General features: G+C 40.3%; 1 protein-coding gene across 3 annotated transcripts; it reads right to left on the bottom strand.

Annotated features, from left to right (window-relative positions):
• Positions 1–399: 399 nt before the first annotated feature.
• soat1 (sterol O-acyltransferase 1) lies at positions 400–24,823 on the bottom strand. Of its 3 annotated transcripts, XM_034179693.1 has the most exons (17): positions 24,712–24,823; positions 24,515–24,539; positions 24,270–24,412; positions 19,666–19,724; positions 11,844–11,992; positions 11,584–11,643; positions 11,304–11,411; positions 10,866–11,151; positions 10,633–10,711; positions 10,391–10,475; positions 10,217–10,262; positions 9,997–10,126; positions 9,758–9,855; positions 9,576–9,674; positions 7,400–7,535; positions 4,388–4,533; positions 400–543 (listed from the first exon to the last, which is right to left on the bottom strand). In XM_034179693.1, the coding sequence occupies exons 3-17, from the start codon at positions 24,409–24,411 to the stop codon at positions 460–462; spliced, it is 1,707 nt and encodes a 568-aa protein (XP_034035584.1). In that variant the 5' UTR covers position 24,412; positions 24,515–24,539; positions 24,712–24,823; the 3' UTR covers positions 400–459. The 3 variants fall into 3 exon arrangements, with proteins under 3 accessions (XP_034035584.1, XP_034035586.1, XP_034035585.1); XM_034179695.1 differs by lacking the exon at positions 24,515–24,539 and having other exon boundaries at positions 24,716–24,759; XM_034179694.1 differs by lacking the exon at positions 24,712–24,823 and having other exon boundaries at positions 24,515–24,662.
• Positions 24,824–25,490: the final 667 nt, after the last annotated feature.

Genomic DNA, 25,490 nt, shown 5'->3' with positions numbered 1-25,490 from the left:
ATGGAGAAATGTGGCAGGGGTGAGGTTTGAACCGGGAACCTTCCACACTGAAAGCAAGTGCACTAACCACTTGGCCACCACGCAACCACTAATTTTGTCAAATATTAGCCATTACTGGATGTGCAAAGGACTGTAATAGGACTGTTTGAATTCAGCTGCCATGTCAAAGTGACTGATGTACATTTGCACAAGCAGTTTACAGCTAAATGAGGCAAAAATGAAATGATCTTATAAGTTGCCTTTCACAACATAAACAATTATTTAAGGCATTATTGCAACTTCTGCCGATGATAATTTGGCATTTGCTTCTTTCATACATTCAAACCTCTCTAGTGCAATAAAATAAATCTATCATGAAAGACCAAAAGTTGTGACTGTAACAGGAATGATGCAGTCCATCCCCATCCCACACTGCTGGTCAAAGTTATACTGATCAGTGATGTTCTCTTCAGTGAGAGATTACAGCCCATCAGAACATGCCGTCTTACCACCCAGAAAATGACAGCACCAGGATCGAGGCTTCAGCAAATCTACAAATGAAGGCTGAAAAGAAAAGACATTTAGTGAGATGGGTTTTTTGTTTGTTTGTTTTGGCTTCAGTTGTAGAGCTACGGTGCATCCAGAAAGTATTCACAATGCTTCACTTTTTCCACATTTTGTTATGTCACAGTCTTAGTCCAAAATGGATGTAATTCATTTTCCCCCTCAAAATTCTACACACAATACCCCATAATGACAATGTGAAAAAAGTTTTGAGATTTTTGCAAATTTATGAAAAACAAAAAAACAAAACACTAAGAAATCACATGTACATAAGTGTTCAGAGTCTTTACAATGAAGCTCAAATTGAGCTCAGGTGCATCCTGTTTCCACTGATCATCCTTGAGATGTTTCTACAGCTTAATTGGAGTCCACCTGGGGTAAATTCAGTTGATTGGGCATGATTTGGAAAGGCACACACAAAAAGAATCCAAAATTGACAGTGCATGTCAGAGCACAAACCAAGCATGAAGTCAAAGGAATTGTCTGTAGACCCCTGAGACAGGATTGTCTCTGGGCACAAATCTGGGGAAGGGTACAGAAACATTTCTGCTGCTTTCAAGTTTCCAATGAGCACAGTGGGCTCCATCATCCGTAAGTGGAAGAAGTTCAGATCCACGAGGACTTTTCCTAGAGCTGGCAGCCCGTCTCAACTGAGCGATCGGGAGAGAAGGGCCTTGGTCAGGGAGATGACCAGGAATACAGTGGTCACCCTGTCAGAGCTCCAGCATTCCTCTGTGGAGAGAGGAGAACCTTCCAGAAGGACAAACAACTCTAGAGCAATCCAGCAATCAGGCCTGTATGGTAGAGTGGCCAGATGGAAGCCGCTCCTTAGTAAAAGGCACATGGCAGCCCGCCTGAAGTTTGACAAAAGGCACCTTAAGGACTCTCAGACCATGAGAAAACAAAATTCTCTGGTGTGATGAGACAAAGATTGAACTCTCTGGCGTGAATGCCAGACGTCACGTTTGGAGGAAACGAGACACCATCCCTACAGTGAAGCATGGTGGTGGCAGCATCATGCTGTGGGGATGTTTTTCAGCAGCAGGAACTAGGAGATTAGTCAGGATCGAGGGAAAGATGAATGCAGCAATGTACAGAAACATCCTGGATGAAAACCTGCTCCAGAGCGCTGCTGACCTCAGACTGGAGCGACAGTTCATCTTTCAACAGGACAATGACCCTAAACACACAGCCAAGATATCAAAGGAGTGGCTTCAGGACAATTCTGTGAATGTCCTTGAGTGGCCCAGCCAGAGCCCAGACCTAAATCTGATTGAAAATCTCTGGAGACATCTGAAAATGCCCATCCAACCTGATGGAGCTTGAGAGGTGCTGCAAAGAGGAATGGGAAAAACTACTCAAAGATAGGTCCACCAAGCTTGTGGCATCATATTCAAAATTTGAGGCTCTAATTGCTGCCAACGGTGCATCAAGAAAGTATTGAGCAAAGGGTGTGAATACTTATGTACATGTGATTTCTTAGTTTTTTAAATAAATATGCAAAAATTAAAAAAACAAACCCCCCTCCGCCCTTTATGTTGTCATTACAGGGTTCTGTGAGTAGGACTGCCACGATTAGTCGACTAGTCACAATTACGTCGACTATCAAAATAGTCGGCGAATAATTTAATAATTGGGGTAATCATTCATTTTTTTAAGCTTCGTTTTTCTCTCAAAACCGCTGCTGCATCTTCTGCTGCCTTTCTGTCCTTGACGCACATACGCAGTAATGATAATCCAGGTCAGCTATGATGTCACCAGAAAAGTTATGTGAAAACAATAGCATGACTTGCCGGCAACAAAGGTCAAACAGTCAGAAGCTTTTTAACCAAACTAATGAGAAAAACATGCAATGCTGCAAGGCAGAACTTGCCTTCTACAGCAGTACAACGGCGATGCAGGAGCATCTAAGAAGGAAACACGTGGCTGATTCTGACGAAGCGAGAGTCATCTCTAAGATAATTGGCTAGTTAGTCGCTAACATTAACGCCTATAGTGAGCTACTTACTTAGCTGTAAACATTAACATTAACGATTTCATTAGCCTTAGCACACATATGTGTTTGCTGTAATGTTATAACAGCGATGTCATGTTTGAATAGGAAATAACCCCACTGTTTTGCAACGCTACGTTACAGTGCTAAAAAAAATACTTACTCTTCAATGAATGACTGTTACTGAGTAAAAGTTGAATGAACTATCATCTTAATTGTCTTTAATTTTAGCTCGTACATATGTTAAACACCTCAAACATGAAGCTGATGATGGTTATATAAGAGCAGCTGCATGCTGGTGCATTAAGTCGCAATTTACATATGATCCGATTAGTCGACTAATCGTAAAAATAATCAGTGACTAGTCGATTATGAAAATCGTTTGTGGCAGCCCTAGCTGTGAGTAGAATTTTGAGGGGAAAAAATGAATTTACTACATTTTCAAATAAGGCTGTAATACAAAACGTAGAAAAAAGTGAAGCACTGTGAAAACCGTAATTTCCAGACTATGGAGCACATCTGAATATAAGCCGCACTCACCAATTTTAAAAGAAGAAAAAAAAAAAAAATCGTACATAAATAGGCCACACTTGTCTATAAGCCGTAGGTCTCCACGTCGTAACATGAGATATTTACACAGAAAGTTTTTCTTAACTTAATTAAATACGATCCTGTAAATGCTTTTTCCCCCCTGAATGTGTTACACGTAAATATTGACCAGCATGGCATCTGGCGTGCAGTCTCCGCTCCAGATGGAGAACTGAGTAACGTTAACTCTTTTTTCTTTGTGGATCATGATATAATTTCATCGTGTGCAGCCAGCATCGTCTGGTATCTGTGGTAAATGAGCCGCTGTGACTTTTTCAACTTGTGGTGCAAAGACAGAGACCCGGTGGGGAAAGATGAGGGGAGAAGGCTCGGCTGACTGATCTGATGGCGAAAAGTTCCCTGAGAGGGACTTTTCTTCAGCCACGACAAAGAATTAAAGTATTTTCAGATGCTGTTTTCCAAAATCAGGAGGCTTTATGTGGATAATTTTTCTTCAGGTGAAGAAAATGAAGCCATTAAAACGAACGGGTAAGACTTTTTATTATATGGCTGCAATGCTATACGCACTCTGATTGGCTGATTGCCAGTCAGCCATTTTCCCATATTGGACTGGTTTCCGTGACAATCAGTCTGAAACGCGTATTTTCTTTACAAACCAGAAGCTAAAAACACGATTAGAAAAAGCAAATTGGACATGATTGAACTCCATAAATATATAAACAGCATCTGAAAAAACACATATTGAAAGCTTGCTAGCTAACGACCGGACTATCTGTTAGCAAATTCTTCACCGAGGTGAAGCGAACAAGTCACAGTACGATCTGTCAGCAGCTTTCATATTTGGGCGATACTGTAAGTTTGTATATTATATATATATATATTATATAGCCATATAATAAATGAATTATTAACCTCACTTGCTCGGTCTGTACGAGGATATCATACTGACATGTTGTCAGTATGAACTGAGCGAAGCATACTCAGTGTTTTTCGCACGGTTCGCTCTGTCTGTACTGACAGCACATCAGTCTTAAATTTCCCCATACAGACCTCACAGTTGGTTAATAATGCTTTAATATTTACTTTGTGTGTGCATGTGAATTTACGTTGCATGAGGACCACAGCTTTCAGCCAATCAATGGACAGCATCAACTGATGCATTTCGACTTATGCGAAAGCCTGTAAAAATCCAGAAATTAGCTGCATCATTGTTTAAGCCGCAGTGTTCAAAGCAAGTGAAAAAAGCAGCTGGTTATAGTCCGGAAATTACGGTACTTTCACAATCAGCATGTAGATGTTTACCTCTATCAGTGGGCAAGAACGCCGGGCGTACCACTCCTGAGAGTACAGAGAAATAATGACTCCTTGACCCAGAAACAGGGAAGTCCACATGATTATATTCCAGACGGGACCTTTCCTCTGATCATGCAGAATGAAGTTGAACATCACTGTGTGATCATGAATACAGAAAGGGGTTAATGCACATGAAGCAACAGTGGATTCATAAACTGAGCAGTTTTATTAACTTTTACCTTGTGTGAACCTGAAAGGTCAGTGTGAAAGTCAAAGATATATTTAAGATATGAAAGAAATTAATGGACATACAGCACAGTGTACATGCTCCATGTTCATTGTGGAGTAGATAAAGTAATACAGCATTTTATGACTAAAGCATGACATTTCATGCATACAGTGCATCCATGAAGTATTCACAGTACTTCACTTATTCCATATTTTCTGATGTTAAAGCCTTATTCCAAAATGGAGTGAATTCATTTTCTCCTCAAAATTCTACTCACAGAACCCCATAATGACAACATGAAAAAAAACTTTTTATTTTTTTGCAAATTTATTATTAAAATAATAATAAAACTAAGAAATCACATGTACGTAAGTATACACACAGCCTTTGCTAAATACTTTGTTGATGCACCTTTTGCAGCATTACAGCCTCAGGTCTTCTAGAATATGATGCCACAAGCTTGGTGCACCTCTCTTTGGGCAGTTTTGTCCATTCCTCTTTGCAGCACCTTTCAAGCTCCATCAGGTTGGATGGGGAGCGTCGGTGCACAGCCATTGTCAGATCTCTCAAGAGATGTTCAATCAGATTCAGGTCTGGGCTCTGGCTGGGCCACTCAAGGACATTCACAGAATTGTCCTGAAGCCACCACTTTGATATCTTGGCTGTGTGCTTAGGAGCATTGTCTTGGTGAAAGATAAACCTTCACCTCAGGCTGACATCAAGAGTGCTATGGAGAAGGTTTTCATCCAGGATGTCTCTGTACATTGCTGCATTCATCTTTCCCTCAATCCCGACTAGTCTCCCAGTTCCTGCCTCTGAAAAACATCCCCACAGCATGATGTTGCCACCACCATGCTTCACTGTAGGAATGGTATTGGCTAGGTGATGAGAGGTGTCTGGTTTCCTCCAAACATGATGTCTGGCATCCAAGAGTTCAATCTTTGTCTCATCAGACCAGAGAATTTTGTTTGTTATGGTCTGAGAGTCCTTAAAGTGCCTTTTGTCAAACTCCAGGTGAGCTGCCATGTGCCTTTTACTAAGGAGTGGCTTCCGTCTGGCCACTCTGCCATACGGGCCTGATTGCTGGATTGCTCTAGAGTTGTTTGTCCTTCTACAAGGTTCTCCTCTCTTCAGATGAATGCTGAAGCTCTGACAGAGTGACTATTGGATTCTTGGTCACCTCCCTGACTAAGGCCCTTCTCTCTTGATTGCTCAGTTTTGACTGGCGGCCAGCTCTAGGACGAGTCCTGGTGGATCTGAAAGTCCTCCATTTATGGATGTTGGAGGCCACTGTGCTCATTTGGGACCTTCAAAGCAGCAGAAATGCTTGTACCTTTCTCCAGATTTGTGCCTCAAGACAATCCTGTCTCAGAGGTCTACAGACAATTCCTTTGACTTCAAGCTTGGTTTGTGCTCTGACATGCACTGTCAACTGTAGGACCTTATATGTAGACAGGTGTGTGCCTTAGCAAATCATGTCCAATCAACTGAATAATGGAATAAGGCTGTAAAATAAAAAAGGTGGAAAAAGTGCAGCGCTGTGAATACCTTCTGGATGCACGGCATAAGCTTCATATCAAAGTTTAATTTCAATGTGGAGGCATTTTTTATACATTTAACTTTGCCTCAATCTTCCTCATAATCAGGAACATATGCTCTCTCAAGAATGTTGTTTGTAAAAATAACCCTTTAAATCTGCAACCATGATTAAGAAATATAATTTCTTAATTACATTTTACCATTAAATAAGATTAGATTCGCTGTATAGAATCTTTCAGAATGTTTTATGGCTTTTAATTATTTTAGTTGTATTTTATTTACAGTCATGTCTTGTGTGAACTGTTATGTCTTTTATGATTATTTTTATTTTTCTGTGCAGTCCATTGTGGTTGTTTAAAAGTGCTTAAATGAAGTTGGTTGATAGGTTGGTTTTAATAAGAGGTATGTTTTTTTGTGCATTACTGGACAAGTCATGCATGCTTCAACTAGCTCCTCCATGCTTTGCTGTCTTTGGACCTATAGCGACAGTGGAAAACCTTATGGACTTTATAGCTGTAGATATTTAAATGTACATAATTTCCCCTGTTTGTGTTGTGTCCTCCTCTCAGTTTTATGCCAAAATGCCACATTCGGATTGATCCTGCTAACTTCTACACTTAATTTCAAATAAAGTGGCTCAGGTAATTGGAAACTTTGTGCACTGCACCAAGCAGCTGTTCTGAAATGGTCCACGGTCCATCTTGGCACATCTGCCCATATAATATAATTATTTGCAATGAAAAAGCTAAATAGAACCCCCCCCCCCCCCCCCCCCCCCCCCCCAAAAAAAAACCAAAACAAACAAAAAAACCAAAACAAAACAAACAAAAAAACCAAAACAAAACTGGATCTTGGGTTCCTGAAGGAGGTCACTGTCCTCAGATTCAAAATGCCTCCACATATCAAATAAAAACTTTTGGTGGAGATGACTTTGTACACATTTCATGCTTTAGTTATAAAAAGCAGCTTACCTGCTCCACTATCAGGTTAGGGTGATGTCACAGCAACTGAATATCAAGATCGAGTTTCAATAAATGGCACTGTAAACTTAACATTTCAAATCATGACACTGTAGCATTTCAGAGTTAAACATGTAAGGTGTGCTCCTTCTTGTTGTGCATGCTACAAAAGAAAAAGTGAATAACATCACGCAAGTCAGGATTTTTTTTTTTTTTTTGACAGAATCAAGTAGCTTGAGGATCACTTTGGATCATATGCCAGTTTATTAAAAAATGTGTGATCTTTGCTCTTACTTCCAAAGCACATAAAAAGACAAAAGAGCACAGGATAGAAGAAGCCAAAGCAGACTGCCAGAATGTACTCGTGAACCACTGCAGACACTGTAAACACAAACAGCATGGCTGCTGGCCTGAATCGCTTCTGAGACACCTGGAAAGATGACAGGGGGTGCATTTTTCACATTAGCAATAATTTGAGGAGTTCTCCATGTATGAAAACAGATTTTTCATGACTTCTTACAGACTTACGATGAAATATTAATTTGTACCACCAAGAAAAGTAAGCAATGCTGAATAAAGTTCAGAATTGAGAGTGTTTTAACCTATTGCATTACAGCATGGTTTGCTAACTGCTCTGAAAACAATAAGAAATCCATTAAACGAGTCATAAGAATGGCAGAAAAGCTCATTGGTCTCCCTCCTCCCTCATTGGATGACATTTTTAGGACTCGCTGCCTCCACTGAGCAAGCCGTATTCGGCAGGACGGAACACACCCCTCACACCGCCTATTCTCTCTGCTTCCATACGGCAGGCAAACAATGGAGGACATGCGCAATATCTGATTTTAACTACCCCCCCCCCCCCCCCGAATCTCCTGATGCTGTTAATATTTACTTAAGTATGTGTGTGCATGTTATGTGGGAGGGTGGGCATTGTTTTTGAGGATGTACAAGCAAATTTCGTTGTGCTGGTTTACTGTGCAGTGACAATAAAGGTGAATCTGATTCTGATAAACATGATGCAGAATGCTGTTGCCATGATTTCATGGCTTCATTCACGTACACTGCTTTATTACTTGAATGTGAAACGGACTTGAAGGTGAATATGATTTAGTCAAGAACCCAGTCAAAATGGGCAAAAGGTTGGAAGGAATTGTAAAAAGCTGAAAAATCTGTGACAGGTACTCCTCTCAGTCACCTTGATAATATGTTAAAAGTCCTTGTGTATACCTTTGGAGCTTTCACAGTTACATCATATATTATATTTAAGTGAGAAATGGCCTTAATGGAGACATATTTTACTATACAGGTCCAGTCTGGGAACATGCGTCACCACTTCCACCACACTGTAGAACAATATTGGAAATGGATGGCAACCTGTTTATCACCACCTCCCAAAAGTGACCATTTTTCCAAGTGAAATGTGGACATACCCTTTGGCCTTCTCCAGCCTCTGGTGCCCTGCACACTGAGACACCTGCATGCTATAATACATGCCAGTGTATTATTTTATGCCTATGTTGAGTCAAGTGCCATAATATCATGCTTTGGAACATTGCTCTGAAAGCTGGCAATCACATGGATTTTCACTGGGATGTTGAAAAACAGACAAATACTCTTGAAGGGCAGGCTAAGATTTCTATTCATCTATTCAAACTTGAGTTCAAAAAGCATTGTGGTTCAAAAATAACATCAGAATGCTCCTACACGCCAGTTTCTGATTTGCATTTTCGTTTTTGTGTATTTTAAGATGCTCATTAAAAGTCACGTTCAACAGAACGAGCAAACAGTCATCAGCCAGATTGAGTCTCTACACCTTCACTTCTCGACAGTTGCGACAAAAAAAATGGAACAACCTCTTAAAGATTTAAAAGAACAAAAAGCTCAAAGAGAATACTTTACAATGACATGATAGATGTCACAAAGGAATATTTATAGAATTCTGAAGCAATCTTATTGATCAAACAATGATGATAGAGCAAAGAAGTAAATGATGAACTGGAGTGGACTGTATTTATTAGTTACTAGTGACACTCGTGACATCATGGGAAAAGCTCAAGGAGGATACATGGGAGTGGCCAGTTCAGTGTTCTGTGTCATGAAAATTCAGTAAGGTATATCGTATATATTATATTCCAATTCTAAGGTGGAACTATGCCAGTATACATGTTGATCACAAAGAGCAAAAAAAAAAGAAAAAAAAAAAAAGGTTTGTTATGTTGGTGCAGGACACCCTGTTGACATTTAAGGAAACTGTAGCAAGTTGCAGATCTATGAGAAACCACAAAGCTGATAAGCTTCTGCTTCCTTTGTGGGGACTTTTTACTATCTCGCATACCACTATTATCTCAATGGTTGCACATTTGAAAGGTCAGCAAAAACAAAGTTAAATCTGTTCAACTTTGAGGGCAGCATAAAAGAACAGATAAGAGTGACGTGCATCACACAGATTAAATATGAAATCACTCACCCAGAGGAAGTCTCTGTACACATAGTAGTACAACCAATCATGGACCACTACGTTCCAAGTGCGGTAATAATTGGCAAAAGAGGTGGAATTCCACCAATCCTGTAAATAAATAAGTAAATTACAAATCAAGAACTCCATCTCAATGGCTCCTTAGCTGACAGAGTGTGACTCAAGTGCAGAACCTTGTAAAACATTCTATCAGCAAAGCGAAGCATCTCAGCAAACGCATTTAGCCAGCAGTGGAGGAAGGCAAAGAATCCCAGCAAGAGAACCAGCACTCCTGCAAGGCATATATAAAATCTCTTCAAAATGTAGCTCACGTACAGTCAATCAAGCTTGTTTCCTTGCATGAGAAGAAAGTCAATGAAAACAGCTGCATATTTTGAAATTTGTAGGAGTTTAAATAAGTAACAGATCTTACCTGGCAGAATGGAGTTAAAGACACAGAGGACCATGGCCCTCAGGTCAAAGAGCTGCAGACTGATGCTGTGGAACTGAGGGATACACAGTCGCACAAACACGTAATAGGCATAGAACAGACAGCCAAGTACCTGTAGAGAGTGAACAGTTAGATGAGTCAGATCGCTGGGCTGATATAATGTACGTACATGCAGTCTTAAAAACATGACACAAGTTAGTACCTGAAGGAACTTTGTGGTCACATAACCCCATCTGATTACTGGGTTCCTGTATTGAGAGAGCGAGGGAAGGGCTGTTAATATATTATGCAGAATATTTTAATGCAAAAATGTTTCGTTTTCACAAGACCATATCAAAAATACACCACTGAACAGTTTGACAAAGAGTCACTTTACCGGGGATACTTGTCCCTGTAGATGAGTGTGGGTGCAAACAGGAAATACAAATAATGAGAAACCTGAGGAACCAGTGGACCAGGACCTGTAACACACACAAAGACACTTACAGTCCACAAAGAGAAAGAAATGGGATCTAATGACATACAAGACCTGTATGTACATGCACTGGTGCAAAAAAACAAAAAAAAAACAAAAAAAAAAAAACACCCTTAACACATAATAGTTGTAAAGTGACATACTATTCTTTTCTTTAGCCCGGATCAGTACATTTGGTACATTCTCCCTAACAAAGGAGTATGTTTTCATCATGAGACGCACCTGCGGAAAAAAGAAAAAAAAAGAATCAAAATTGACATGGCAACCTACAGGAAGTTTACCAAAACATAAATGCAAACACACAAGGTGGGGCTTACATAACACATCAATCAAAGGCACAACACATCAAAGTAAAGGAGCCATACTGGCCACCTACCTGCTCCATTATGATGATGAAGCAAGATGCAGGTGGAAAACTGTTGGTCACCACTACATATGTAGGCAGGAAGCCCAGGCCCAGTGTTTGATAGAGAACAAACAGAGAACCAAAAAACAGACTGTACAGCTTCGGGTGACGAACAGCCGCAGACTGACTCTGTGACCACAGGACGAACAAAACGTACGGAACCAGTAATACTGACAAGAACATGCAGATCCAAGTGCACACCACCAAGGGGAACTGTCCGAAGGCGTACACCAGCAGGTCAAAGTCCAGAACAAGTCTGAAACAGGAGTAAAAGACATCAACAGATGTCAAGTTAAGGAATTCTACCCAATATGAACACCAAAACACTCACGACAGCCCTTTTTTTGTTCAGTAAATCAACAGATAAGGAAACAGAAATGTAAGGATGCCTCATGTTGGTCTCATTACCTGCCTTCATCGAGGAAATCTACCACCAGAGTACTGAGGATGAAGAGAATTAGCAGGGCAATAAACATGTGATATATAGTCCTGATGTGATTCACCTCAAACAGCTCGCTGCGGAAAAACAAATAAGAGCTGATGAGTAACAGCATTATCACATGCTGATAACTGACAAAGGGATTAACGTCAGCAAGCAGGAGAAATTTAAGTGATGTGCACTGCAACAAATGCACTTTAACCTTCAGTTAGAAGTTTACATTTTACACTCGGCAAATTTGCAACTTACTCGAGGAGGGACCTACGACTCACAAACTGCTTGCCTTGGCCATGAGGAGGCTGAAGATGCCTAAAAGGAAACAGTGTGACAACAACAGAGTTCTTGTTGGAGAAAATGTGTTTTTCTGTGCAGTAGAGGAATGAAGAATGTTCATTCTTGTGCAATCCAACCCCCACACATCTGGTATATAAAATACATACCATTTGTCCCATCTGGTTGAGAGTGAACATGGCGTTTGATTTCATGGGCCTTGAGTTAATGAGTTATACCTTAGTTTGCCCCGCTCCTTGTCTGACTGTGGGGGTGTGAAGGCAGGAGGTAAAGGAGCAGACTCCAGGGTAGCCGACTCCTCGATAAGACTGTCCATGAATTCATTGACCTGGCTCTCAAACTGACGCATCAGATCACTCTTCAGGCGCTGAGCAACAAGGAGCCACACAGGGAAAGTAACCCATTTGCAAATGCATAAACAAATATGAGTACATAGCAAAATACAGCGGTGGTAGGCTTGGTGGCCACCGGATCTAAGCTTTGGAAATTAAACAAACTGACAATGTTGTTTCCTGCAACATGTGCTTACAGTTCTTAAATCTTTCAGAGAGAAAAAGAATTAAGGCTGATGATAACGCCATTATTCTGGTTATATTTATTATTCCTTTGTGATGTGCAGGAAAGGGCTAGCAATGCATTATGGCCATAGTTCAGAGAAAGAAAGCTAGAGCAAGACAAGCTGGAGCCAAGACACCCACCACAAGATACTTTCCTTAGTACATAGAAATGATCAAAAGTGAAGCACTGTGGAGTTTAACTAAACAAATAAATAATTAGCTCCCATCTCCACTTTTTTCGGGGGGAGTGGGGGGCAATGTGTTGCAGGCCTTGAATGCAGGAATGGATGTATAATAACAAATGAAAAGAAGTTCATCACACAAAACATGAAATATTTTGGGTTCATACTGTCTGCAATGAAAGAAGTAAATGTAAAGGTCACTGCATTTTTTTGAAATTGCATTTTCCATACATTTTCTGGTTAAGGATTCATAATACATTGTTGCCTTTAAAACCTATGCATTAACTGCATCAACTGAGATTTTCAGATAAAATTTTGTCTATAGGCTGTTGATAAGACAGAAGGACAAGGACAGGATAAGATAAATGGACAATATACTATGAGAGAATACAGTATTCTCCGAAGACAGATTTTAGGTCAGAGGAAAACCCATCTCAGTTAAGTAGTTCAAAATGCTTGTAAATGATTACACAATATATATAACATTCCCTATAACCATAATAAAATCTTTTGTCATACAAAATTAGAATATTAAACAAGATACACATAGAAACCAACACATTATATAAAGTTTATGTAGAATTACATACTAGATCCAAGTGAGTTTTTTCTAATTTACTCCACTTTTTTTTTTAAATCAATTCTTTGCAAATTAGACATGTTTTTTTTTTCACTAGATGTCACTGTAAAAAGATGGACGAAATCTTCCAAAAGAAAATATTTTACTTCATCAACATTCCATTCTTGCTGTTGCTACCATGGTGAATGTAGACTAAATGCATGTTGATACCAAAGAGATTTCCAGCTGTAGCTGGAGAATACAGTTTTATCTTTTTAGGTATTCATAACTGGTAGTCAAAAGTTTTGTTAAAATGTTTTGGAAGCTAAAACTTGACTTAATTTACATTTTCAGTTTGTGGGTTTTTGTTGGGGGGGGGGGGGGGTGCGCATCTCAAAACCATGTTCTTTAGCTTCGCTTTTTTAGGTTTTAGAGACAGATAATGTGCTTGATCATTAGTACAAAAGGCCACAGAGCTTTTCATCATACAACCCCTGGCAGAAATTATGGAATCACCAGCCTCTGAGGATGTTCATTCAGTTTAATTTTGTAGAAAAAAAGCAGATCACAGACATGACAAAACTAAAGTCATTTCAAATGGCAACTTTCTGGCTTTAAGAAACACTATAAGAAATCAAGAAAAAAAGATTGTGGCAGTCAGTAACGGTTACTTTTTTAGACCAAGCAGAGGGAAAAAAATATGGAATCACTCAATTCTGAGGAAAGAATTATGGAATCACCCTGTAAATTTTCATCCCCAAAACTAACACCTGCATCATATCAGATCTGCTCGTTAGTCTGCATCTAAAAAGGAGTGAACACACCTTGGAGAGCTGTTGCACCAAGTGGACTGACATGAATCATGGCTCCAACACGAGAGATGTCAATTGAAACAAAGGAGAGGATTATCAAACTCTTAAAAGAGAGTAAATCATCATGCAATGTTGCAAAAGATGTTGGTTATTCACAGTCAGCTGTGTCTAAACTCTGGACCAAACACAAACAACATGGGAAGGTTGTTAAAGGCAAACATACTGGTAGACCAAGGAAGACATCAAAGTGTCAAGACAGAAAACTTAAAACAATATGTCTCAAAAATCGAAAAATGCACAACAAAACAAATGAGGAACGAATGGGAGGAAACTGGAGTCAACGTCTGTGACCGAACTGTAAGAAACCGCCTAAAGGAAATGGGATTTACATACAGAAAAGCTAAACGAAAGCCATCATTAACACCTAAACAGAAAAAAAACAAGGTTACAATGGGCTAAGGAAAAGCATTCGTGGACTGTGGATGACTGGATGAAAGTCATATTCAGTGATGAATCACGAATCTGCATTGGGCAAGGTGATGATGCTGGAACTTTTGTTTGGTGCCATTCCAATGAGATTTATAATGATGACTGCCTGAAGAGAACATGTAAATTTCCACAGTCATTGATGATATGGGGCTGCATGTAAGGTAAAGGCACTGGGGAGATGGCTGTCATTACATCATCAATAAATGCACAAGTTTACGTTGATATTTTGGACAATTGAAATGATGTTTGGGGATGTTTCAAGATGATAATGCATCTTGCCATAGAGCAAAAACTGCAAAAACATTCCTTGTAAAAAGACACATAGGGTCAATGTCATGGCATAGGGTCAATGTCAACGAGTAGATCTGATTTGATGCAGGTGTTAGTTTGGGGGATGAAAATTTACAGGGTGATTCCATAATTTTTTCCTCAGAATTGAGTGATTCCATATTTTTTTCCTCTGCTTGGTCTAAAAAAGTAACCGTTACTGACTGCCACAATCTTTTTTTCTTGATTTCTTATAGTGTTTCTTAAAGCCAGAAAGTTGTCATTTGAAATAACTTTAGTTTTGTGTCATGTCTGTGATCTGCTTTTTTTCTACAAAATTAAATCAATCAATCAATCAATCAATTTTTTTATATAGCGCCAAATCACAACAAACAGTTGCCCCAAGGCGCTTTATATTGTAAGGCAAGGCCATACAATAATTATGTAAAACCCCAACGGTCAAAACGACCCCCTGTGAGCAAGCACTTGGCTACAGTGGGAAGGAAAAACTCCCTTTTAACAGGAAGAAACCTCCAGCAGAACCAGGCTCAGGGAGGGGCAGTCTTCTGCTGGGACTGGTTGGGGCTGAGGGAGAGAACCAGGAAAAAGACATGCTGTGGAGGGGAGCAGAGATCGATCACTAATGATTAAATGCAGAGTGGTGCATACAGAGCAAAAAGAGAAAGAAACAGTGCATCATGGGAACCCCCCAGCAGTCTACGTCTATAGCAGCATAACTAAGGGATGGTTCAGGGTCACCTGATCCAGCCCTAACTATAAGCTTTAGCAAAAAGGAAAGTTTTAAGCCTAATCTTAAAAGTAGAGAGGGTGTCTGTCTCCCTGATCTGAATTGGGAGCTGGTTCCACAGGAGAGGAGCCTGAAAGCTGAAGGCTCTGCCTCCCATTCTACTCTTACAAACCCTAGGAACTACAAGTAAGCCTGCAGTCTGAGAGCGAAGCGCTCTATTGGGGTGATATGGTACTACGAGGTCCCTAAGATAAGATGGGACCTGATTATTCAAAACCTTATAAGTAAGAAGAAGAATTTTAAATTCTATTCTAGAATTAACAGGAAGCCAATGAAGAGAGGCCAATATGGGTGAGATATGCTCTCTCCTTCTAATCCCCGTCAGTACTCTAGCTGCAGCATTTTAAATTAACTGAAGGCTTTTTAGGGAACTTTTAGGACAACCTGATAATAATGAATTACAATAGTCCAGCCTAGAGGAAATAAATGCATGAATTAGTTTTTCAGCATCACTCTGAGACAAGACCTTTCTGATTTTAGAGATATTGCGTAAATGCAAAAAAGCAGTCCTACATATTTGTTTAATATGCGCTTTGAATGACATATCCTGATCAAAAATGACTCCAAGATTTCTCACAGTATTACTAGAGGTCAGGGTAATGCCATCCAGAGTAAGGATCTGGTTAGACACCATGTTTCTAAGATTTGTGGGGCCAAGTACAATAACTTCAGTTTTATCTGAGTTTAAAAGCAGGAAATTAGAGGTCATCCATGTCTTTATGTCTGTAAGACAATCCTGCAGTTTAGCTAATTGGTGTGTGTCCTCTGGCTTCATGGATAGATAAAGCTGGGTATCATCTGCGTAACAATGAAAATTTAAGCAATACCGTCTAATAATACTGCCTAAGGGAAGCATATATAAAGTGAATAAAATTGGTCCTAGCACAGAACCTTGTGGAACTCCATAATTAACTTTAGTCTGTGAAGAAGATTCCCCATTTACATGAACAAATTGTAATCTATTAGACAAATATGATTCAAACCACCGCAGCGCCGTGCCTTTAATACCTATGGCATGCTCTAATCTCTGTAATAAAATTTTATGGTCAACAGTATCAAAAGCAGCACTGAGGTCTAACAGAACAAGCACAGAGATGAGTCCACTGTCCGAGGCCATAAGAAGATCATTTGTAACCTTCACTAATGCTGTTTCTGTACTATGATGAATTCTAAAACCTGACTGAAACTATTCAAATAGACCATTCCTCTGCAGATGATCAGTTAGCTGTTTTACAACTACCCTTTCAAGAATTTTTGAGAGAAAAGGAAGGTTGGAGATTGGCCTATAATTAGCTAAGATAGCTGGGTCAAGTGATGGCTTTTTAAGTAATGGTTTAATTGCTGCCACCTTAAAAGCCTGTGGTACATAGCCAACTAACAAAGATAGATTGATCATATTTAAGATCGAAGCATTAAATAATGGTAGGGCTTCCTTGAGCAGCCTGGTAGGAATGGGGTCTAATAAACATGTTGATGGTTTGGATGAAGTAACTAATGAAAATAACTCAGACAGAACAATCGGAGAGAAAGAGTCTAACCAAATACCGGCATCACTGAAAGCAGCCAAAGATAACGATACGTCTTTGGGATGGTTATGAGTAATTTTTTCTCTAATAGTTAAAATTTTGTTAGCAAAGAAAGTCATGAAGTCATTACTAGTTAAAGTTAATGGAATACTCAGCTCAATAGAGCTCTGACTCTGTCAGCCTGGCTACAGTGCTGAAAAGAAACCTGGGGTTGTTCTTATTTTCTTCAATTAGTGATGAGTAGAAAGATGTCCTAGCTTTACGGAGGGCTTTTTTATAGAGCAACAGACTCTTTTTCCAGGCTAAGTGAAGATCTTCTAAATTAGTGAGACGCCATTTCCTCTCCAACTTACGGGTTATCTGCTTTAAGCTACGAGTTTGTGAGTTATACCACGGAGTCAGACACTTCTGATTTAAAGCTCTCTTTTTCAGAGGAGCTACAGCATCCAAAGTTGTCTTCAATGAGGATGTAAAACTATTGACGAGATACTCTATCTCCCTTACAGAGTTTAGGTAGCTACTCTGCACTGTGTTGTTATATGGCATTAGAGAACATAAAGAAGGAATCATATCCTTAAACCTAGTTACAGCGCTTTCTGAAAGACTTCTAGTGTAATGAAACTTATTCCCTACTGCTGGGTAGTCCATCAGAGTAAATGTAAATGTTATTAAGAAATGATCAGACAGAAGGGAGTTTTCAGGGAATACTGTTAAGTCTTCTATTTCCATACCATAAGTCAGAACAAGATCTAAGATATGATTAAAGTGGTGGGTGGACTCATTTACTTTTTGAGCAAAGCCAATAGAGTCTAATAATAGATTAAATGCAGTGTTGAGGCTGTCATTCTCAGCATCTGTGTGGATGTTAAAATCGCCCACTATAATTATCTTATCTGAGCTAAGCACTAAGTCAGACAAAAGGTCTGAAAATTCACAGAGAAACTCACAGTAACGACCAGGTGGACGATAGATAATAACAAATAAAACTGGTTTTTGGGACTTCCAATTTGGATGGACAAGACTAAGAGACAAGCTTTCAAATGAATTAAAGCTCTGTCTGGGTTTTTGATTAATTAATAAGCTGGAATGGAAGATTGCTGCTAATCCTCCGCCCCGGCCCGTGCTACGAGCATTCTGACAGTTAGTGTGACTAGGGGGTGTTGACTCATTTAAACTAACATATTCATCCTGCTGTAACCAGGTTTCTGTTAGGCAGAATAAATCAATATGTTGATCAATTATTATATCATTTACCAACAGGGACTTAGAAGAGAGAGACCTAATGTTTAATAGACCACATTTAACTGTTTTAGTCTGTGGTGCAGTTGAAGGTGCTATATTATTTTTTCTTTTTGAATTTTTATGCTTAAATAGATTTTTGCTGGTTATTGGTAGTCTGGGAGCAGGCACCGTCTCTACGGGGATGGGGTAATGAGGGGATGGCAGGGGGAGAGAAGCTGCAGAGAGGTGTGTAAGACTACAACTCTGCTTCCTGGTCCCAACCCTGGATAGTCACGGTTTGGAGGATTTAAGAAAATTGGCCAGATTTCTAGAAATGAGAGCTGCTCCATCCAAAGTGGGATGGATGCCATCTCTCCTAACAAGACCAGGTTTTCCCCAGAAGCTTTGCCAATTATCTATGAAGCCCACCTCATTTTTTGGACACCATTCAGACAGCCAGCAATTCAAGGAGAACATGCGGCTAAACATGTCACTCCCGGTCCGATTGGGGAGGGGCCCAGAGAAAACAACAGAGTCCGACATTGTTTTTGCAAAGTTACACACCGATTCAATGTTAATTTTAGTGACCTCCGATTGGCGTAACCGGGTGTCATTACTGCCGACGTGAATTACAATCTTACCAAATTTACGCTTAGCCTTAGCCAGCAGTTTCAAATTTCCTTCAATGTCGCCTGCTCTGGCCCCCGGAAGACAATTGACTATGGTTGCTGGTGTCGCTAACTTCACATTTCTCAAAACAGAGTCGCCAATAACCAGAGTTTGATCCTCGGCGGGTGTGTCGTCGAGTGGGGAAAAACGGTTAGAGATGTGAACGGGTTGGCGGTGTACACGGGGCTTCTGTTTAGGGCTACGCTTCCTCCTCACAGTCACCCAGTCAGCCTGCTTTCCCGGCTGCTCGGGATCTGCCAGGGGGGAACTAACGGCGGCTAAGCTACCTTGGTCCGCACCGACTACAGGGGCCTGGCTAACTGTAGAATTTTCCACGGTGCGGAGCCGAGTCTCCAATTCGCCCAGCCTGGCCTCCAAAGCTACGAATAAGCTACACTTATTACAAGTACCGTTACTGCTAAAGGAGGCCGAGGAATAACTAAACATTTCACACCCAGAGCAGAAAAGTGCGGGAGAGACAGGAGAAGCCGCCATGCTAAATCGGCTAAGAGCTAGTAGCTACGCTAAGCTAGCGGATTCCTAAAAACACGCAAAGTGAATAATGTGTAAATAATTTAGAGGTGATTCAGCAGAAGGAGTGCTTTAGTTAAGGCACGTAAAGATTACACTGGGAAACAAATCGTAATCTAGATAACTAGATCAATCTAACTGCGCAGATTAAACAGCTAACAGATACAGAAAAACACCGCTGTGCTCCGGAACAGGAAGTGATACAATACCGCAGTGAGAGCCAACCACCAGTAGAGGCAAGCAAGAGTCTAAAGTTGGGGGGTGATTCCATAATTTTAGCCAGGGGTTGTAGTTAACCCTTCTCCACTGGAGCTCTATTGAGTTTAAAGTGCTAAAATAGTTTTAATACGGCAAGAAGAAAAAAAATGTATGTTAAGCGTTTTGTAATATTTCATAATTCAAATCTTTAATTTACTGACCTCAGCTTTCTTTTTCAGTTGCAGTTTCTTGCTGATCACATGTTCAACTTCAAATTTTCCTGACAGAAAAGGGGGAAGGACACAAAGACACTACTCAGCAGATGATAAATTGTTACATACAACTGTTAACAGAATCTTTCATCAAAATACAATGGATTAGTATTCTCAAACCCAAATTCACAGAACCAACAGAGTTGTGGGGTTACCAGAACTAAAATGACACAACATAGGACATTCCAAGTAATTTGACAGGTAACCAATCATTTGTCACCTACACACCACATGTTAAATTTGAGAAGACAATATAAACAGAAATACACTTGCTTCAAAACCATCAGGTAACTTAGTGGATAATGAGATGGCCTGCCCATTTGTAGACCTGGGTTCGATTCCCGCTCACGCTACTTATTTGCATCCATGGACAAGACAATTCTGTATTGTCTCAGTCTACCCAGCTGTAAATGTGAGGAGCCATCTTGGCTAGGGAAGTAATGTGTGTCAGACTGATAAATTTGGGGCTACACTCTCATTCGCTTAACGCTATGGAATGCGGTGATAAGCACCAGCCTGATGGGCCCTCAAGGCCTATACAGGCCTTTTATTAAGTAACGTAGTATAATATAAAAGTTTTGAAATCAAGCAGGTGAAGCTAAAGAATGCATGCTTTAAGCGAAACAAATTTAACTACTCAAAAAATGCCTTTATTTGGATTCAATCAGAGTTTTCATCTATTCGTCAAAAGGGTGCACATCAGATTTATCAATGCTGCTTTTGTGGAAAAGCTACACTTCACCACAGCTTTCCACAGGCTGTGTTCGTGTGCACGCTCTGACTAAGGATTTTGTCGACCGCCAGCACATGCAGTTCAGGAAAGCATCGAAACTTATATAACAATAATAATTATAATTATAATAATAATAAAATTTACCTGGAAAAACAGAGGGAACACCCTAAATTTGAAAATCTCCACGATAGCACTGACATATAACATGATGGTGCGGTGCCATTGTTCCATGGCTTACAGCCTATTGCACAGAGCGCCGTTCATTCCCATTCTGTTTCATCACGAATAGCAAGTCAGGGTGCGTTTTGAAGCATCACAGTAATTTCTTGATCCAGCTTTTGTCAATCTTGAACAAACTTGGTATACACAGTAGTTACAACCATCATTGGCACCAGTTTTGAAATCAGGGGGTGAAATTTTCAAGCTGTTCAAAAAATTCATCCCTATTCACCAAATCTGCATCAGAATTAACAACTTCAACCGTGTTCAAACATCTTTAAACGGGGTAGTCCTAGTACGTACAGCTTGATACTTGTTTGATTGTGCTTCAACGGGGTAAAAATTTGAAGCAAAAGCAGCGTTTCTTGTGGTTCTGGCCAATAACGCAGATGGGCGCAGCTTTACTTTCATTTTTGAGTGGGTTGCCAGGTCTTTGCTTTAGAAGCCAGCCTGATAGAAGGCATGCCGGAATAAGCCGTTTCAACCTGTTTTTGCACTTTTTCTGGATCACGGATGATCATAATAGAACAGTGCCCTGTAGAACAGTGCCCTATGGAATAGGGGTATTAGGTGACCTGTAATCTGACAACACTCACAGTACTCACGTTGACAGAGCCGAGACAAGAAACAGATCAAGAACTAAATATGCAAGTGAACAAAGTAAAATGTATTAAACAAAACAAAAATAACCCTTAAGGTTTTGCATGATCACACGGCTGAGAAGACATCAGATATGATTGTTCTGGATCCTTTCACAGCAGTCATTTTACCCAACATCACACTTAAATTGCCCAAATCAGACATGAGAAAAAACAAACAAAAACAGATTTCACATATTTACAATAGGGACATTCCTAAACCATGTATATTTTGTAAAAATAAAAGATTGAATAAATAAATAAAATAATAGCTTAGAGTGAAGGTACATTTTTTTCACTAATTAATGGCAGAACTCTTAAACTGTCAAACATGTCCACTGGACTGACATTAATATGCTTGAATTGTGCTCTGTGCAAGTGTAATATCTAGGAAAATACAACAGTCAATATCAACGCCCATAAAAAAACAGTTTATCATCCTTGACATCAGAAAAAAGTGGTGAGAGCGGTGTTTGTTTTTTCCCCTCTCTTAGAAATAGGTACATACATTATTTCAAAAGTGGAAAAACGACATATACAGCACCTGCATACCAAGTGAGGAACTGAGAATATCAGATATTTTTAAAATAAATCTTGTTTCCATGTTGAATACAGTCAGTGTACCCCACACTAGTAGCGTGACAAACATAAACATGCATACTGTGTGTGAGTGAGACGGAGCAACTGTCTGTGTGGCTGTCAATGACTGTCTTTGGCCAAAGCATACTCGCCACCTAGCATATGTGCCGGTGTTACAGACTGAATGTCCCCCCTATAAATTGGTCTGCCCTGCCACCACTGTGCATGCATCATTTTGGAATTCAGCAGCTCATCTGAGACAGAGTCTCTTCACCCAAAGCGATCAAATGAATTAATGGGATAATTGTGAGCAGCAATATGGTTTCATGCCGAGAAAGAGCACTACAGATGCAATGTTTGCTCTGAGAATACTGTTGGAGAAGTACAGAGAAGGCCAGAAAGAATTACATTGTGTGTTTGTGGACTTAGAAAAAGCTTATGATAGGGTGCCAAGCGAAGAGCTGTGGTATTGTATGAGGAAGTCTGAAGTGGCAGAGAAGTATGTTAGGGTAGTGCAAGACATTTACAAGAATAGTGTGACGGCGGTGAGATGCGCAGTCGGAATGACAGACTCATTCAAGATGGAGGTGGGATTACACCAAGGATCAGCTCTGAGTCCTTTCTTGTTTGCAGTGGTGATGGACAGGTTGACAGATGAGATCAGACAGGAGTCCCCATGGACTATGATGTTTGCAGATGACATTGTGATCTGTAGTGAGAGTAGAGAGCAGGTTGAGTCTAGTCTGGAGAGGTGGAGATATGCTTTGGAGAGAAGGGGAATGAAAGTCAGTAGAAGAAAGACTGAGTACATGTGTGTGAATGAGAGGGACCCCAGTGGAATAGTGCAGTTACAAGGAGTAGAAGTGGTGAAAGTAGACGAGTTTAAATATTTGGGGTCAACTGTTCAAATTAATGGAGAGTGTGGTAGAGAGGTGAAGAAGAGAGTCCAAGCAGGGTGGAGTGGGTGGAGAAGGGTGGCAGGAGTGATTTGTGACTGAAGAATATCAGCAAGAGTGAAGGGGAAAGCTTCTAAGACAGTAGTGAGACCAGCTATATTGTACGGCTTAGACACGGTGGCACTAACAAAAAGACAGGAGGCAGAGCTGGAGATGTTGAGATTCTCTTTGGGAGTAACAAGAATGGACAAGATTAAGAATGAACATATCAGAGGGACAGCTCAGGTGGGATGGTTTGGAGACAAAGTCAGAGAGGCAAGATTGAGATGGTTTGGACATGTGCAGAGGAGGTACCCAGGGCATATAGGGAGAAGGATGTTGAGGATGGAGCCACCAGGCAGGAGGAGAAGAGGGAGACCAAAGAGGAGGTTTATGGATGTGCTGAGGGAGGACATGCAGGTGGTTGGTGTGACAGAGGAAGATACAGAGGACAGGGTGAGATGGAAATGATTGATCTGCTGTGGCGACCCCTAACGGGAACAGCTGAAAGACAAAGAAGAATTGTGCTATTTATGGACCTGAGTCTGAAATAAAGTTTCTATTCTATTAACCATCAAATGACAAGTAAAAACTCTTAAATCATTCTAAACTCAGTTTTAAGCAGAAACGAGGTGACACTCGCTGACTCATCAGCTAGCAGCTTGTGTAGCTACGGCGCTCTGATCGCTTTCTTCGTCTTTTATGATGAAATAATGCTGAATTAATGTGGAAATAATTGTACAAAAGCTTCAGCTATCTGTCGCTGAGACAGATGATGACTGGAGTGCAGTTTTAAGCAGAAACCATGATAATCGGCGAACCGCTGCTAATGACGCATGCGCGGTGAAGGCAGGGCAGACAGATTTTTAGGGGGGCCGTTCGGTTGGTGACACCAGTTCTTGCACCAGTTGTACCGCCGTCAATGAAATTTGCCAAAATAAAATAAAAAAATAAAAATTGATGTGGGCTGAGATAACTAATGTATTTCTGGGGCCTAAATGACCTAAATGACTCAAATTGGAGCACAGAAACCCTGATTAGGACATCCCAAATTTATAGTAAACAAAACCCAGCACATTCAATGAACCACAATGTAAATAAGCACCTGTTTTGTAAGATTTTTTTTATATTATCCTCAGCAACAGTAAGACAAATCTGTTTGTATATGTACTTTTATTGCCTAAAATGAATCAAATCTAATTAAAAGCAGCTATATTACATAGCGAGCAAAACAAATAAGTTAGAAAAGCTCGCACTGTCTTCAAGCGGTAATGTGAACGCAGCGGGGACTGCGATTAGCCACAAAAACGGTCAGAGGTCGCACAGTCAGCAGTGATTACCAACACCAAATGACGGTCTTTAAATGAGTAATAGATAGGAAATGATGACGTGGCAGTCAGCATTCACACTGTACATCACCATCAGGGGTAAAGATCAGCCTTCTCTTACCGTTACGAGCGATATGTTTGCCATCGCCGCCTTGCTGCTGATCTCCATTATGGTCGCCAAGCAAAGAATTATTCAAGCCGGGGAGAGTAGACGGTTCAGGATGAGTTCGGTGACGGAGACCACTGTCATCTCCACTCGCCATCCTGGAGAAAGTGATCATCATTTATGTTCCAAAAAAAATACACATGCAACACTTTTATTCAGGGGGGAAACTATAAAAATGGTGCGAAACAAAGCAAACGCACCTGACAAATCAGTTTCACAACACACCTAGACGCCGGGGGTTCAAGAAAGAAATCAATTATTAATCGAATAAACTTGTTCACGAAGCTTTGCGATCATCAGAGACAGAAGCACCTCATAGAACTGCTAAACACAGCGAGGGCTAACTAGCTACGGAACCGGTTCTGAATTAAACATTCTTTTTGTTTTAACAACTCACTTATTTGTTTCGGCCAGCGTCCTTTTATTTTTATGTCAACTTAAAGGTTAAACAAATTAAGACATATAGCCACGTTATTTACGCCCAAGTCCTGCACTCACACTTCCCCACAGTGTGTGAGTGTCTGTGTTCAGGGTAGGAAAAAAAAAAAATACAACAAACGAGGAAACGTCGACGACGATAGTCGATGCCGATTGGCCAACACGCTCTCCTCCTTCTATGGTGTTTAACGGCAGTCAGCAGCATTATTTTCGCATTACTGCCACTTTCTGCATCAGTCCGCTATAGCAGCACTAAATCCTCTCGAGTCCAGCGCATCGATTTCTATTTACTTCAGCGTCTTTCAAGTATTTAAAAAACAATACTCCCACTTGACCGTATCGCTAAAATACTTCCTACAGAAGAGAGTACTGTTCGAGAAAGTATGACCATTTCTCAGTCTAGCAAGAGTAACTTCATCCTTTCTTTTTGACCCTCGTCTAACACGTGACAGATGTTACATCAAATCCTGTGACCGTCAGATTCTGTGACCTAATCGCACAAGTTTATTTTATTTTATTACTTTTTTTGGCTCCAGGCAGCAATTTCCCTGCACCATTCAGAAAAAAGAAAAACACTTTGTTGTTACTTGGTCTCTCCATTTTAGCTTGAAGAGTTTCTGTTCTCACAATGAGCTCAAGTTCACCAAAAGAGCCATTTTTAACATTGTACAAAAGTTATGTTAGACCTCTTGAATTTTGTCTGCAACTCCATTCACCTTATTTAGACAGAGATAAGGC

Source organism: Thalassophryne amazonica, chromosome 10 (genome assembly GCF_902500255.1).
Source record: "Thalassophryne amazonica chromosome 10, fThaAma1.1, whole genome shotgun sequence".
Lineage (NCBI taxonomy): Eukaryota > Metazoa > Chordata > Actinopteri > Batrachoidiformes > Batrachoididae > Thalassophryne > Thalassophryne amazonica.
The sequence above is the reverse complement of the archived record's forward strand: the minus strand, read 5'-3'. Positions and strand labels throughout refer to the sequence as shown.

What these genes read in the sequence shown, in the direction of transcription:
- soat1 (XM_034179693.1), bottom strand. Translation starts at nt 24,411, where the DNA reads ATGGCGAGTGGAGATGACAGTGGTCTCCGTCACCGAACTCATCCTGAA. An exon ending in CAAACATATCGCTCGTAACG is followed by an intron (nt 19,725 to 24,269) that starts GTAAGAGAAGGC and finishes CTTTTCTGTCAG; the next exon opens with GAAAATTTGAAGTTGAACAT. An exon ending in AACTGAAAAAGAAAGCTGAG is followed by an intron (nt 11,993 to 19,665) that starts GTCAGTAAATTA and finishes CTTGTTGCTCAG; the next exon opens with CGCCTGAAGAGTGATCTGAT.